The 17054-nt window shown below is 38.5% G+C and overlaps 2 protein-coding genes across 2 annotated transcripts in view; both read left to right on the plus strand.

Annotated features, from left to right (window-relative positions):
• The first annotated feature begins 737 nt into the window (after nucleotides 1-737).
• mrpl36 (mitochondrial ribosomal protein L36) lies at nucleotides 738-4104 on the plus strand. Its single transcript, XM_034160775.1, has 2 exons — nucleotides 738-879; nucleotides 3664-4104. The coding sequence occupies exons 1-2, from the start codon at nucleotides 852-854 to the stop codon at nucleotides 4023-4025; spliced, it is 390 nt and encodes a 129-aa protein (XP_034016666.1). The 5' UTR covers nucleotides 738-851; the 3' UTR covers nucleotides 4026-4104.
• A 4493-nt stretch (nucleotides 4105-8597) lies between these two features.
• Nucleotides 8598-17054, plus strand: part of lpcat1 (lysophosphatidylcholine acyltransferase 1) — a 36490-nt gene continuing 28033 nt past the window's right edge. Inside the window, exon 1 of the mRNA XM_034161261.1 lies at nucleotides 8598-8733. Coding sequence (XP_034017152.1) covers nucleotides 8650-8733 — 84 coding nt within the window. The 5' untranslated portion in view covers nucleotides 8598-8649. The remainder of the gene's footprint in view (nucleotides 8734-17054) is intronic.

Here is a 17054-nt window from a genome sequence, read left to right on the forward strand (position 1 = left end):
ATTAATTATTGAAATATGTGCTTATGTTGAATTGTATTGAACATGTTGAACTGCTGACAGATTTTTTGACTCTCAAATCAGTAAAGTGTTTTGGTTTAAGGTTTTCATAAATAACATGTGCTTCAGTCGGGTGTAACATGTTGGTTTAAAACATGTCAGACATTGACCATTTTTAATAAAGTCATTTTTATGCCTGACATGTTTCATGATATGTTCAAAGGTCATGAGGTCAAGATGTGTACTGCAAATAATATTGTTGTTGCCTCTGTTTATAATCAAATGGTTTGTACATTTATGTTTGAACTATGCTAATCAATAATGAACCATTGAATGACTGTACGAGAGCTGGAGTTTTAAAGTTTTTAAAAAGTTTTAAAGCTGGAGTTTTAAACCTAACCAGACCCCTCCTACTGAGAGGCAGACTGCTATAGGCTAGTGACTAAACAATCGCTCTAATTAGCACCTATTGTGCTCTAGTTAGCAAAACTCCAGCTTTGTGACTTCTTGATTATTCTTCTCTGCAAGAGTCAAGACAGAAGTCAGACCACCAGAGCAAGAATTTTAGCTTAGGAAACTTCTGCGATTTGAAGCGAAACGTCCTCGCGTCAAGCAACCCAGTCCAGTCGAAGATTCAAGCTTCTCTACTGTTATTTACACTCCAATCCAGCAGGTGTCAGTATTTCAACTAAAAACTTCCTGGCAACAGTCGTTTAAAAAAAATCGGAAGAAGAAATAGAAACACACTACGCTTCGATACACTGAATCCTTTTTGGGTTCATGACTGAGGGCTTTGGTATAAGCGGTAAAATAAAATCTTTATTTCGGGGCATTATACCGTAATTTATTCCTTTATGTGGATCTGTTCTGGCATTTTTAAAGGTTGGTACACGGTTTTCATGCGATCTACACGTTTAGAACGAACGTTTCGGGCGTTCTTTTGGCTAGTTTAGTGTGACCTGCTTCATTTAGCATTTTCCTGTGTGATACTGCTAGCATACGTTTGTTTTAATGCTGTTTTGACTTCTTTCACTCTGTTGAAACAATAATGTCCTCAATATAATGCGGAAATGCTTTGATGTTTTAATGTACGTTTGATGTTTAATGTATGACAGGACAAAATCATTTACGAGGACATCCTCAGACGAGAGATTACATCAATTACGATGTGTGTGTGTGTGTATGTATTAGTTTTTTTTTTTTTAAATTGACAGTGAGGCTGAAGATTATTTTGTGATTAATTACCTTTGATTTGAATTGCTTTAGTCTTTCCAAACATGACGTAACGTAATCATTTGATTTATTCATTATCAAAATAGCATTGTTTGATACAAGCAATGGTGAATGTACTGCCTTTATATCATGCTTTTTCCATCTAGTGGAGCAGATAACTGTAACAATTGTTCATTTCTGGAAACAAGCGCCAAAATTGGAACACATACTCCTCAAACATTACTCTTTTGAAAAAACTGAGTATCCACTTGAATTTCCAATCATATTGAAAGCTATACCACATTATTTGTCTGATCGCAATGATACCAAAAAGGTATAGTTTGGACTATCTATGACTGAATGTTATGGAGTTATGGGGTAAAAACAGCAAGAATGGTGACAAAGGTCAATTTCAGTTTGTACAGGGGTTAGATGTTAAAGTTGCTCCAATTTTGGTAAAAAGTGGTGCAAATTATTGGTTGAAATAATACGATTAATAAATGAAATAGTTTTGACTGTGTTGAATGCTTTGTCTGCAAGGTAAAGGTACAGCAATGTCGATGTCCATTGGATTCTATGACATGTGACATATGTTACCCTGTAACATGATAATTTGCATCACATTTTACAAAATTTAGAGCAACTTTAACATCTGACCCCTGTACAAACTAATGCTGACCTTTGTTACCGTTCTTGCTGTTTTTACCCCATAACTCCATAACATTCAGTCATAGATAGTCCAAACTATACCTTTTTGGTATCGTTGTGATCAGACAAATAATGTAGTATAGCTTTCAATATGATTGAAACATTTTTAAATTTTGACCCTTGTGTAATTCTTCAATTGACCCCTACCTGGCCGCCTACTGAAAATTCAAGTGGATACTCTCTTTTTTTCAAAAGAGTAATGTCTAAGGAGTATTTGTGCTAACTTTGGTGCTTGTTTCCAGATTTGAAGGATTCCTCTGTAAATATTCTGTTATCTGCTGCACTAATCTGAATCAGAAGCTGAAAGCGCTTTACAATGATGCCTCACATTCACACCGATGTCAGGGTGCTGCTATGTGAGGTGCTTTCTACACACCTGGAGCAACTTGGGGATTGAGGACCTTTCCCAAGGGTGCTTAGTGATTGTATAGTCTGGCTGGGTTTTGAACCAAGGATCCTCTAGTCTGAAGCCCAGCGCTTAACCACTAGATTATCACCTCCCCATCACCAAGCAATGTACTGCATGTGTATATACAGTTCTTGTGAAAACTGGATGAAATATTAAGGTCGTAACTTGAAATGGAAATGTTCCGTATGCACCATGCAATTCATAAATATTTCTTTAATGAATCTGGACCATATTGGAAATGTGCTTCTGTGTTGCACTTCTTAAAGTGCACAAAGCTGCAGGCTGGCAGTGGCAGTGATATTGTTCAAATTTTAAAACTTTCTATGTATTTGACAAAAATGAAAACCCAAACCCTTATCCTAATCATAACATTAATGCTAAACAGTTTAAGATAGAATATTTTGTAAGATTGCTAGGCAAGAGAGCATACTGCACAGATCAGATGCACATTCTTGGCAACACAGCATTGATTTCTTTATTTTCATGCGGGCTCTGGAATCAAAGCAGGTAGTTCAAAGGTTTCAAAATATTTTCCAACAGCGTTTTGACGTTCCTGTGAGTAATTTGCACTATGATGAAAAGTTTTTGTATCCACCCCAGCCACACATTCTGTTCATTACCCGAGGCCAACATATGACCATCAGGTATTGCGAAGACTTGGCGTCTGTCTGTCCGTCTGTCTGTGTTCAGCATAAGTCCAGTTCTATTACTGCCACTGTCTTCAAATTCACAGGGAACATTCTTGGGACTCAGACCTTGGACAAATTTCAAAGATGACTAACCTTGACCTATTTTAAGAGGTTAAAAAGTCACTTTCTGTTTTGATCTGTTCTGCTTTGTTTTTGAGTGGCAGGGGATGACAGCCAATCAGAGTAGAACTACACCATGACCATATACTTTGTTGAGTATATGTAAGACAACAGGATCTTAATAATTGATTAAACAACTGCAAATAATAAAGAACACAAGGCTCCTACGGCCGAGGGTATTTTAGCATTGCGTTATATTTTTTGTATTACAATTGTATTTTCCCTTTTTGTTTGTCCTATATTTGCTAATGTTGTGGTCACTGCGTTTCTCACCGTGGGTGCTATCTTGAGTATCTTACATAAAGGTGGGCACCACATCTAACATTAGAATGTTCTTAGTAGATATAACCTTTTCAGGTTTCATAACACTCGCTGAAGGATTTTATCCATAATCATTAATGTATATTTAATATCTTAATATGTTGGAATATATTTACTTTCACATTAAAAACTTTTTTTTCTAAGTACAAATCTTTTAAGTTAGCCTTAATTGCATATAAATATTGTCCTCTGTGTTCCTCTCTCCAGGTTTTGATGCTATGGCCTCCCTCATGTTGAAGCAGCTGACTGGCACCCTGACTCGTCACGCAGTCCAGATGAGCCGGTGTAATCTGATGCCACCTGCAGCTAGTGCTTACAGAAGTGTGTGCAGCCTTACCACAGCCCCTTGCACGCTGCTCTTGTCATTGGCCAGATTGGGCTCCTCTGCTGACTGTGGACCATCTCTTCTGGGACAGTGTCACCACCTTTTCAGCATTCAGCCATCTGTAGGGATGAAAACCAAAAGTGTCCTGAAGAAGCGCTGCAAAGATTGTTATGTTGTGAGGCGGAAGGGACGTTTGTATGTGTACTGCAAGACGCATCCAAGACACAAGCAGAGGAAAGGCTAAAATTCTCCACAGTAATGGATTAATTATCAAATTGTTTGATTTTGGAGAACTGTGATGGCAATAAACTGTTTGCTTGGCAGCCTTTCATACCTCTTTTTTTAAGATGTTATGGTTCAATCTTTTTTATCAAATTAAGAATTTGACTTAATTATAACATACATGATTAAGGCTGGAACTAATGATGATTTTCATATTTGATTAATCAGTTGATTATATTCTTGATTAGTTGTTAGACATACGTGTTATCCTTAGCCCAAGATGACAGATGAAGATGAAAAAAAGACTCAATTATTAATTGATTATCAAAAATAGTTGCAGATTAATTTAATAGCTGATTAATAATCAGTTAATTGTTAATTATTACACAAAATGTACATGTTTAGTGATATAGCAATGTTAGAAATGTTGAACTTTGAAATGCCTCTGAATAATTTGTTCTGGGACTAGTTTGAAAATGTTTGGAGAATTGTGTTGCAATTGCTGATGAAGTTACCAGCAGATGTTTTTACTGGGTCTGATATCAGTGAGTTGTAGTAAAAGTTCATCACATGACTCATCTTGTGTTTTTTTTTGTTTGTTTGTTTTTTTTTTTTTTTTTGCAGTTGTAAGCCCTTTGTTGTACTCTGTGGGGTTTTACTGCAGCTTAGTCTTAAATTATCATCATCTAATTACAGTGAAATGTGTTTGATGCTGAGAACACTTGATTTGTCTGAATCACACTGAATGTCCACAAAAATCTGGTGCTGCACAATTTTAATTTTTTCCACTGGATTTCTTCTGTGCAGCTTTTATGCATTTTATATTTACATACGGTAGCGTAACCTGTATGCTTGATTCTATTCTGTCACAGGAGGGAGCCAAATTATTTGGAATGTCTTCAGTACCATTTTCGTAATTACATAGGTGTTTTAAATCACTGGCCAGTCTTTCATATTAACACTGTAGGAGATTTTAAAAAGTCGTGACACAGAATTGATGGGTTATACACAGTGCGGTCAGAAACCTGACTGGCATTTTGCAGTTTCTTTTGAGAATAGTAGTGAGTGGAGAAACAGCCTGCATATCTGGCCTTTTTGTTTGGCCACCAAAGGAAAAGGCATTATATATTATAATCCAACAATTCCCCATCGAAACGTCCATCCCAACCTATCTTGAATACGTGTACATTACCACCAGAGCTACACTATCGACATTTTAAATAAAGTACATTTATAAATATTAAAATTCTAGAATTTCTTTTAATTAACATCCATTATTCTACAACCCCTGGCAAAAATTATGGAATCACCGGCCTCGGAGGATGTTCATTCAGTTGTTTAATTTTGTAGAAAAAAAAAGATCACAGACATGACACAAAACTAAAGTCATTTCAAATGGCAACTTTCTGGCTTTAAGAAACACTATAAGAAATCAAGAAAAAAATTGTGGCAGTCAGTAACGGTTACTTTTTTAGACCAAGCAGAGGGAAAAAAATATGGACTCACTCAATTCTGAGGAATAAATTATGGAATCACCCTGTAAATTTTCATCCCCAAAACTAACACCTGCATCATATCAGATCTGCTTGTTAGTCTGCATCTAAAAAGGAGTGATCACACCTTGGAGAGCTGTTGCACCAAGTGGACTGACATGAATCATGGCTCCAACACGAGAGATGTCAACTGAAACAAAGAAGAGGATTATCAAACTCTTTAAAAGAGGGTAAATCATCATGCAGTGTTGCAAAAGATGTTGGTTGTTCACAGTCAGCTGTGTCTAAACTCTGGACAAAATACAAACAACATGGGAAGGTTGTTAAAGGCAAACATACTGGTAGACCAAGGAAGACATTAAAGCGTCAAGACAGAAAACTTAAAGCAATATGTCTCAAAAATCGAAAATGCACAAGAAAACAAATGAGGAACGAATGTGAGGAAACTGGAGTCAACGTCTGTGACCGAACTGTAAGAAACCGCCTAAAGGAAATGGGATTTACATACAGAAAAGCTAAACGAAAGCCATCATTAACACCTAAATAGAAAAAAACAAGGTTACAATGGGCTAAGGAAAAGCAATCGTGGACTGTGGATGACTGGATGAAAGTCATATTCAGTGATGAATCTCAGAATCTGCATTGGGCAAGGTGATGATGCTGGAACTTTTGTTTGGTGCCGTTCCAATGAGATTTATAAAGATGACTGCCTGAAGAGAACGTAAATTTCCACAGTCATTGATGATATGGGGCTGCATGTCAGGTAAAGGCACTGGGGAGATGGCTGTCATTACATCATCAATAAATGCACAAGTTTACGTTTTGGACACTTTTCTTATCCCATCAATTGAAAGGATGTTTGGGGATGATGAAATCATTTTTCAAGATGATAATGCATCTTGCCATAGAGCAAAAACTGAAAACATTCCTTGCAAAAAAACACATAGGGTCAATGTCATGGCCTGCAAATAGTCCGGATTTTAATCCAATTGAAAATCTTTGGTGGAAGTTGAAGAAAATGGTCCATGACAAGGCTCCAACCTGCAAAGCTGATCTGGCAACAGCAATCAGAGAAAGTTGGAGCCACATTGATGAAGAGTACTGTTTGTCACTCATTAAGTCCATGCCTCAGAGACTGCAAGCTGTTATAAAAGCCAGAGGTGGTGCAACAAAATACTAGTGATGTGTTGGAGCGTTCTTTTGTTTTTCATGATTCCATAATTTTTTCCTCAGAATTGAGTGATTCCATATTTTTTTCCTCTGCTTGGTCTAAAAAAGTAACCGTTACTGACTGCCACAATTTTTTTTCCTGATTTCTTATAGTGTTTCTTAAAGCCAGAAAGTTGCCATTTGAAATGACTTTAGTTTTGTGTCATGTCTGTGATCTGCTTTTTTTTCTACAAAATTAAACAACTGAATGAACATCCTCCGAGGCCGGTGATTCCATAATTTTTGCCAGGGGTTGTATGTGTTCAAGTTCAAACAGCCTCAAACACATTTATTTTAGTATATGTCTGAAGCACTCACATGATCTGGTGTACATGAGTCACAGGATGGAATAACAGCGGACGCTCAGCAGACGGGGCACATCATGGGGGGGGGGGGGGGTTGAGGTAGTTGCAATACCCCCCCAACCCAACTCTTGAGCCGCTGACCGGTGATGTAATAAAACAGGAGACCTCTTGCATTAACAAAAGCTGATTGATGGACGATGGAGCAAGATGATTTCCAGTGTTTCAAATAAAAATTGTGGATTAAAAACCATGACTAGAGTGTCAGTATTGAGCTTCCCAGATTGCCTCAGAATGCAGGAAAAAGGCTACAGATTTTTTTTTAAACATTTTCTGGGGTGGGGGTGGGGGCTCCAGTGGTAGGACTCATCTTAATCTTAATCCGCCCCTGGTGTGATGTATTTATCTGAAGGCAGAAATGCTAAAGGTGAGGATTTGTCATCAGTTACACTGACAAAAGGATCATTTATAACTTAGACCTGTGTTTGTACAGGAATCCTAGTTTTACGCATAAATAGTAATACAATTATGCTTCATGAGGGCTGCTGATCTCGATAAGACAATACTTTAAGCGTTAGATTAGGGCAAAAGATGATACATTATACAGTTTTGTTAAATGTTTGGGTCAATCTGTACCTTATATCGATGGAAATCGATGTTACGCCCCCTAAAAGTAACAAAAACATACTCTGTGTGTGTGTGTGTGTGTGTGTGTGTGTGTGTGTGTGTCTGCCACGCCGTTTCCTCTGTTGTTGACCTTGACCTGATTTCAAAATAAAAGCTCGTATTCTATTTACCAATCTCATTCAAATACAAAAATGGTGCCTGTGCAGCGTGTGGGACATTTTAACACATAATTTATATTTATGTTAAAGCGCACCACATAAAATTACATTAAACATAAAATTGGTGAGGATAAAAAAAAACTTGCTATGTTATTTTTAATGTGGTTGTCAGAAAAAGAAAAATGCAACAAACAATAGGCACACGATTCGAAAATAAAACATGTAACTATAAAAGCTATGTTTGCATTGATTGAATGACAGCATAATAAACTTAAAATGCATAAACACTTTGAACATCTATAAGAATAAGAAAGCATAAAATGTACAAAAATGACAACAACATGCAAACGTTTATTTCACCAAAATAAAACAAATTATATGGAAACTGATTTTGGTTGTCAGTCAGATATATAAAATGTGTATTTTTATGAATGCATCCTTGTGCCTTAAAATTTTAATCGAAAGGTAGATCATTCCATAAATTCATAAAAACAATTTTGAGTAGACATCTGAAAATTACATTTCATACGTTGTGAAGTATTGTTGTTGTTATGGATACTAAATATAGATTGTTGTCATATAGTGGAGTATTTGCTAATATTATGATGCAGCAATAATATGACAATTGTCAGGCCTAGCGTCTTTATTTTGAATCGCCAAAGCGGAAGCGATCTTCTTTGCTTTGGTTAACTTAACGGTGAGTGAGTATCCTTGTAAACGCCCACAATCGCACAAGTGAAGAGAAGTTCTGCGCGTGAGGAGCTTCTGGATCTTAAAGAGCACGTGTTGGAATTAGCGACGTGGGTTTTTTTTTTTTTTTTTTTGCCCTTTAGTTTAGAGGTTTTATTTAGTCAGAGATGAAGTCAAGTGGTCGCTCTTCTCCCGTTTACGGCAAACCTTTCGTTCACGAGCTCAAACTCACCGTGTCGGATAAAATTAAGGTAAGAAACAGACTGGGAATAACGGCTGGGAATTTCGGGAATGTTGTGTATTTGGTGTGTTTACTGCGGAGACAACTTCATTCATGTTAAAATTTGTATATTCTGACTGAAAGTTTATTATTGGAGGGGATTTGTTCTTAAAAAGTTAGTTAAAGTGGGAACGTGGTTTGTGTTTTCCATATAGTAGTCAATGATAAGACCTTGGAGCAGGTATGTGACGTGGAGACATTTGATGAGATCACGTGCATTTTTTTTTAAAATATAAATGTGTTTATTAAATATATTAATGATCATTGTTCTTGCCATCTATTGTGCAGAAATACATGTGCAGATTTTACTTTATTTGGTTTGCAACAGCATATTTGGGAATCTTGGAAGAATTGGTCTGATCGTGTTGATGCACATGCCAGAATCACTGATTCATGAATAGATTTTGCATATGTAATGAGCTTATATGCAAATTATTAGAAAATGACCAAGATTGACGTTGTGGGTAATGGTAGGCAATCAAGGACTGGGTCTGTTTGATCCCAAAGTTTATGTTTGTGTTTCACTGCCTATGCAAGAGGTTCCATTATCCTATAGAATGTTTCCACATTCGTATTGATTGTCCACACTTTAATCCTTCTGCACCATTTTTATCTTTCCTGCGAGAGGTTACTATGTTTTGCTAATACAGTCTGGTCTGTAATGTAGTTCGGGACAGTTGGCACAGTTTTTGTAATTTTTGTCTTTTATACCACCACAGTGGTGTTGAAATGCTATGATTAAAATGTGTTTATAGTATGGATAGCTTAATAATCGGCTCGGCTGATTATTGACTGTTATCGACCCTGGCTGATTATCGGCCAGGGTCGATAATCAATATATATATCTATATCTATATATATCTATATATATCTATATATATATATATATATATATATATATATATATCTAGATATATCTATATCAGTAAGTCTTCTTAAAATTGATTTAAAGATGTATTTTCCACATTAGTAACATAGCAGTTGCAAAGGGAGCCGCCATGGCTGTGGCGTTGACTCGGGTACCCCGGGTTGTTCAATTTCCTCATGAGTTTCAGAGCCAAAATTCTGGGCCAGTGTAGTGTTCAAGGCATCTTTCCCCATATTAGAGGTCGGAATCTCTGAACTTCCAAGCCTTCCGCATGCAGAAATAGCCCCTTCAATTTCAGAGGCCATAAGTATTTGGATAGGCCAAAATACATATCACTTTTACAGCCAGTTGGTCCTGAATATATCTTGGGCTTCATTTGCATGAATAATTAATAACTATAAACGACTGTGAAAATAAATTCCCAAATAACTGACAAATTAATATTATTAGGTTTTGGATGGTGGATCCTATAACAAAAGACAAGTGATGATGTTCGGGCTCTATGATTTCAGACATTTTAGGTAATTTCTGATACTTTATTGACGGCATGATTAATCAGTAACATTATTCTGTGATTTACACACACACACAGGACAGAACAAAAAACAACAAATGGCCAGTTTTCTTTCTTTATATTTATTTCTTTTTAGTTTTCTTTTTAATCATGGTGGCCAATGCTTTTTGATTTTTGGATGGGATTTATACAGAAAACTCTGTAATTAAATGCAACTCCAAATCGTGTTAGCCATTTTGTCAAATGTTCATAGTTTGCAGAAGTACGTGATTGATTTAAGTCTGTTTGACAAGGTGTCTTCTAAGAAATGGTTTGCTGTTCTTTTATCTTTTCGATTTTCTTGCATTTATATATATATATATATATATATATATATATATATATATATATATAATTAGTGTGTTTATGTGGGGGGGGGTTGAAACTCATGTGGTTGTGCTGTTCAGTAATTTTCAAAATAGTTTTAAAGCCTAACATGATAAATAATCGTGATTTTGCCTAAAGAAAATACTGAAATGATATTTTTGTGATATTGGCCACCACGATCAGACACAGTGTGAAGATGTGCGTGAAGGAAAATAATACCGGTCTGATGTTTTCAAAGGTAGATGCATGAACTTTTGTGTTTGATGCATCATACTGTATGATATTGACTGTTTAAGTGAAACTGTTTGTAAACCTTTTTGTGGGTTCCAATGAAACTTAACACATGGGTAACACACCATGTAAAGATGTACGAGAAGGAAGGTAATTTCACTCCCATGTCTTTAAGGGAGAGAGAATTGATATCGTAATCACAAGTTCCCAGTTAGATTTAGTTCCCCAGTGCAAATACGGCGACTCCTTTGAGTTTTCATCTGTTTGCCCAGAGAAGTGATGTGGAACCAAGTCGAGTACCAGACAAATGAATAATATTTAGGCAAGAGGACGAGTGATTATAGCCTGTGCTCTACCCAAACAGGTTTATCAGTTTAGACCCCATTCAGATTGAGGTTTGCAATCTGGCTTAAGCAGGATACAGCCATATCCTGCTTAAGCCGGATAGTTTTTGTCTGAATTTGAACAGTGAAAATTCGATTTAAGCCAGACTCTTTTCAACCCACCTCTCAGAGATGAGTTGAGCCAGACTGGAGCTGGATTCACAGCAGTCTGAACACAAATGCGGCTTGAATCCGGCTCACTCAGGACCATGACGTCAAAGTACGTCTGTGCGTTCTGTGTCTTCTCCAGTAAAGTGCTCAACAAACTTCTTTTTCTGCGGTGCCTCGACACAGAAATACAGATACGCCCGCACTCGTTCTGATGTCGGCGTCAGAAAACAGTTACAACAGAATTGGTGTCATCTGCAGCAACAGACTGCAGGTTGATGACGTGAGCTTAAATAGTTAACTTTTGTGAGGTTATAAATGAATTCCTTTCTGAAATATAACACAAATTCACATTTGCTTGTTTGAAGGAGTCAACTCTCTGCAGTTAAATGATCCATCAAGCTGTTCGTTGTTCCTCATTGGTAAACATAAAACAACAAGCAGCACCCCTTATATATGTGCACACATGCACTTGCATGACTTGAATTCAGGATGACTTCAGGCCGTCAAACTAGGTCTGTGCACCCTGTGTCTTCTCCAGTCGAGCAATTTCTCTGTGACGCCTTATCGCCACACAGGCACGCATTTGTGAACGAATGTTTAGTAGGGATGGGACGACTAGTCGACGATTTTTTAAATTTATTTTTTTCATTAGTCGGCTCGTCAAAAGCCATTTATTAAGTTCATCTAAGCCGTAAAAGAATAGACCTGCTGTAGCTTCCACCACTCCCTTCACTCAGTGTGTGTGTGAACCTCGGCAGGTGAACTAGTCAGCTAAAATGGGCCGTCCATACCTAGTAAATGAATGCAGGTATTGTCTTCATGCAAATGCTGTTTTTTGTATTTGTGATTTTGTGCTTTCCACATCCCAACAGCCAGGGGCTGTGAGCATGGACTGGGCCGCCGGGCCACCCGCCCTCGACTGCCACCCAATCCTCTCTGCATCCGACCCCCATGGCCCCCTCTGCAGGTGGTGAACCCACAGAAGGGCGGGCCCACGTCACTCTTTCGGGCTGAGCGGACGATGTGGTTCTGTTGGCTTCGTCAAATCAGGACCTTCAGCGTGCACTGGGGCAGTTTGCAGCCAAGTGTGAAGCGTCCAGGATGAAAATCGGCACCTCCAAACCCGAGGCCATGGTTCTCAACCGGAAAAAGGTGCTTTGCCCTCTTCAGGTCGGTGGAGTGTCCTTGCCTGAAGTGGAGGAGTTTAAGTATCTCAGGGTCTTGTTCACGAGTGAGGGACGGATGGAGCGTGAGATCAATAGACGGATCGGTGCAGCATCTGCAGTGATGCGGTCGCTGTATCGGACCGTCGTGGTGAAGAGAGAGCTGAGTAGGGGGCAAAGCTCTCGATTTACCAATCGATCTACGTTCCGATCCTCACCTATGGTCATGAGATTTGGCTCATGACCGAAAGAACGAGATCGCGAGTACAAGTGGCCGAGATGAGTTTCCTCCGCAGGGTGGCTGGGCGCTCCCTTAGAGATAGGGTGAGGAGCTCGGTCACTCGGGAGGAGCTCAGAGTCGAGCCGCTGCTCCTCCACGTCGAAAGGAGTCAGTTGAGGTGGCTCGGGCATGTTTTCCGGATGCCCTCTGGACGCCTCGCTGGAGAGGTGTTCCAGGCACGTCCCATTGGGAGGAGGCCCCAGGGAAGACCCAGGACATGCTGGAGGGACTACATCTCTCGGCTGACTTGGGAACACCTTGGGGTTCCCCCGGAGGAGCTGGGGGAGGTGTGTGTGGATCGGGAGGTCTGGGCGGCTTTGCTGGAGCTGCTGCCCCCGTGACCCGACTCTGGATAAAACAGAAGAAAATGGATGGATGGATGATTTTGTGCTTAGATCTGTTAAAATAAATGTCACATTTGAGTTTCACCATGAAGATTAGAAATGAGCTTAATTCATTCAATGTCAAATTTAGTCGCTGACTAGTCGATGACTAATGGAACCCGACTAGTCAACTAAAGATTTTCATTAATCGTCCTAACCCTAATATTTAGGTGCCATTTCCTGCATTTTGGTGTTGTGATTCCTGTGAAAACCAGGTAAGTCAGAATTTTGTTACGATGTCAAGGAATTAGGCTGGAGTCAAAGAAGTCTCTGGGATAAAATTCATCAATTTGTTATTCATTTCCAGTTTGTTTATTTATTTTTTTCATGCAAAATGGCACAGAATCCAAACGTTCCAATCTGGTGTAGGATGTGGCTTGAGCTGGATTGCAAACCCCAGTCTGTACGTGGCCTAGTAGTGTGAGCCATATTTGGAAAAAAAAAACAAGTCTGAACGCAATCCGGATTGAATTAGCCTTAAACTGGATTGTAAACCCCAGTGTGAATGGGGTCTTAAACTTTCTCTCATAGCTTTCAGGGCCCAGACATGCCTGCGGTCACATCAGTAACATCTCAAGGCTCTGGATGTTTCCACGTACATTGGTACAGTTGACTTCTAGCAGTAACATTCCGTTGTGTTCTAACCCTGCACACACATTAGTGGTAAGGCCCAGCTGTTTATGGTTTTTGATTGTGAATGCTTTCACAGCGGAAATGTGTGCTTTAAAACTTTGCCTTCGGGAGAATGATGCAGCTCGACGAGCATTTCTTTTTTTTTTTTTTTTTTTTTTTTTCCCCGTGTAGGTCTTGCTGGAACAATGTCTGTATTGTTTATTGAATGTACTTCAAGTTATTTTCCATTTGAGTTTGCAGTATTTGTGGTGTTTCTGTACTAGATGACGGCAGCGCTTCAGTAAACTGCACCATGTGTGTGTATCTTTGTTTCTTACCTCCCGCTGCCTTCTGAACATGACAGTGAGGCGTGTCTCTCCACTTTAGATACTTTTGTGTGCTTTGGCACTTGATTATCCTGGAAAATGTTAGTCCAGTTGCCTGATCAGTGATTCTTGCAAAGTTCACCAACTGAAATGGACAGAAGTGCTTTTTCCAGCCGAGTCACATTTTTCTGAAAAGCGAATAACATGCAGAGTTTGCTGTCAACTTTCAAGCACAAAGACAAAAGTATCCCTGAAGTTTGATCCAGCTGGATTGTCCAGAGGTCAATCTGGATCTCCTAATTATTCTGCAGAAATTGCACAAATTGTTTATCTGTTTGATTTCAAAACTGAAAAGCCTGTGACCCACTCAGTGCAAGTTGCTATTTCTGGGAATGTCATTATTTTGTATTAATAAAGGCAAAATTGTATATCTTTTTTGTGACCACCAGGATGGTAATAAGTTTTCCTGTCTGAGGAAACCATACCAACTAAAAAAGTCACAAATAAGGGGTTGAAATACATTTTTTTTTTTTTTTTTTTTTAAACCTACTTGCACTGGTGCTAGAAACAAAAAAATTAACTTGCAGCAAAAGTCAGTCTTATATCAACCTTAAAACTCCTCCTCTGATGTGTCAGACTCTTCCTCTCTGGGGACAGTTTGAGGGGAGAGCAGCAGCAGCGGCAGACAGGCTTTTTTTGTTTTTTTTAATGAATTTATTTTTTTTACGTGTGCGCGAACGAATCGTCCGTGAAGGTTATTTTATTTATTAACTACACAGATGTATAATAAAACAAATGGTAACTGGCTTATAACACAATTATGACAGAGTTTGAGGGGAGAGAGAGCGAGGAACCACAGTGGCAGCCAGTTTTTTTTTTTTTTTTTTCTTTTCTTTGTTTACATGTGCACATGCAAATGGGACAGGAGGTCCTCAAACTGGAGCTCCTGCAGCTCCAGTTATTTGCTGCAGCTCCTGCAGCAAATAATGAAACTCGCCGAATTGGTAACATCTCATGAGGATGTTGTGAACCCAGGGACTGCGCTGCTGGCGGCGTTTGTCACCCTTCCACAACAAATGGAGCACAGCAACTCGCTCTGTGTGTGAGAGTCATAAAACGCAGGAAGACGAAGACAACACACTGGAAATTGTTTTTTTCCTTATTTATTCCTTTATTGGTTCATTCTACTGGTGCTTATACAACCCCTGGCAAAAATTATGGAATCACCGGCCTCGGAGGATGTTCATTCAGTTGTTTAATTCTGTAGGAAAAAAGCAGATCACAGACATGACACAAAACTGAAGTCATTTCAAATGCCAACTTTCTGGCTTTAAGAAACACTATAAGAAATCAGGAAAAAAATTGTGGCAGTCAGTAACAGTTACTTTTTTAGACCAAGCAGAGGGAAAAAAAATATGGAATCACTCAGTTCATCAATCTGGCTCCAATTTTCTCTGATTGCTGTTGCCAGATCAGCTTTGCAGGTTGGAGCCTTGTCATGGACCATTTTCTTCAACTTCCACCAAAGATTTTCAATTGGATTAAGATCTGGACTATTTGCAGGCCATGACATTAACCCTATGTGTCTTTTTGCAAGGAATGTTTTCAGTTTTTGCTTTATGGCAAGATGCATTATCATCTTGAAAAATGATTTAATCATCCCCAAACATCCTTTCAATTGATGGGATAAGAAAAGTGTCCAAAATATCAACGTAAACTTGTGCATTTGATGATGTAATGACAGCCATCTCCCCAGTGCCTTTACCTGACATGCAGCCCCATATCATCAATGACTGTGGAAATTTACATGTTCTCTTCAGGCAGTCATCTTTATAAATCTCATTGGAACGGCACCAAACAAGTTCCAGCATCATCACCTTGCCCAATGCAGATTCGAGATTCATCACTGAATATGACTTTCATTCAGTCATCCACAGTCCACGATTGCTTTTCCTTAGCCCATTGTAACCTTCTTTTTTTTGTTTAGGTGTTAATGATGGCTTTCATTTAGCTTTTCTGTATGTAAATCCCATTTTCTTTAGGCGGTTTCTTACAGTTCGGTCACAGACGTTGACTCCAGTTTCCTCCCATTCGTTCCTCATTTGTTTTGTTGTGCATTTTCGATTTTTAGACATATTGCTTTAAGTTTTCTGTCTTGACGCTTTGATGTCTTCCTTGGTCTACCAGTATGTTTGCCTTTAACAACCTTCCCATGTTGTTTGTATTTGGTCCAGAGTTTAGACACAGCTGACTGTGAACAACCAATATCTTTTGCAACATTGCGTGATGATTTACCCTCTTTTAAGAGTTTGATAATCCTCTCCTTTGTTTCAATTGACATCTCTCGTGTTGGAGCCATGATTCATGTCAGTCCACTTGGTGCAACAGCTCTCCAAGGTGTGATCACTCCTTATTAGATGCAGATCTGATTTGATGCAGGTGTTAGTTTTGGGGATGAAAATTTACAGGGTGATTCCATAATTTTTTCCTCAGAATTGAGTGATTCCATATTTTTTTTTTTTTCCCCTCTGCTTGGTCTAAAAAAAGTAACCGTTACTGACTGCCACAATTTTTTTTTCCTGATTTCTTAGTGTTTCTTAAAGCCAGAAAGTTGTCATTTGAAATGACTTTAGTTTTGTGTCATGTCTGTGATCTGCTTTTTTTTTCTACAAAATTAAACAACTGAATGAACATCCTCCGAGGCCGGTGATTCCATAATTATTCCCAGGGGTTGTAGTTGATAAAATTTGGATAAAGTTACTTGCACCAGTGCTAGTGCAGTTACATGTACCGCTCGAATAATATGTGCATAAACTAGCAAATGCACGTACTAGTTCGACTCCTGTAAATTATTTGATAATCAATGCTAAATTTACATCCTTTTTCTTTCTGAAAAAAGATATTCTTAAAATCAATTCCATAAGTTTGAGACAGTAGCACAGTGTAATTTTCCACTGTGGACCACCACAATGGAGTTGTGGGTGCTCAGTTGTACAATGTCATTTTGAGTGGTACAGTGAAGAAACGTATTCAAATGACGTTTCACCTAAAGTTT

The sequence above is a fragment of the Thalassophryne amazonica genome, chromosome 20 (genome assembly GCF_902500255.1).
Source record: "Thalassophryne amazonica chromosome 20, fThaAma1.1, whole genome shotgun sequence".
NCBI classification, from domain to species: domain Eukaryota; kingdom Metazoa; phylum Chordata; class Actinopteri; order Batrachoidiformes; family Batrachoididae; genus Thalassophryne; species Thalassophryne amazonica.

Excerpts from the sequence above, each read along its gene's own strand:
- mrpl36 (XM_034160775.1), top strand. The coding sequence starts at position 852 with ATGTGGATCTGTTCTGGCATTTTTAAAG. Across the intron at positions 880-3,663 it reads CTGTTCTGGCATTTTTAAAG|GTTTTGATGCTATGGCCTCC; the intron begins GTTGGTACACGG and ends TCCTCTCTCCAG.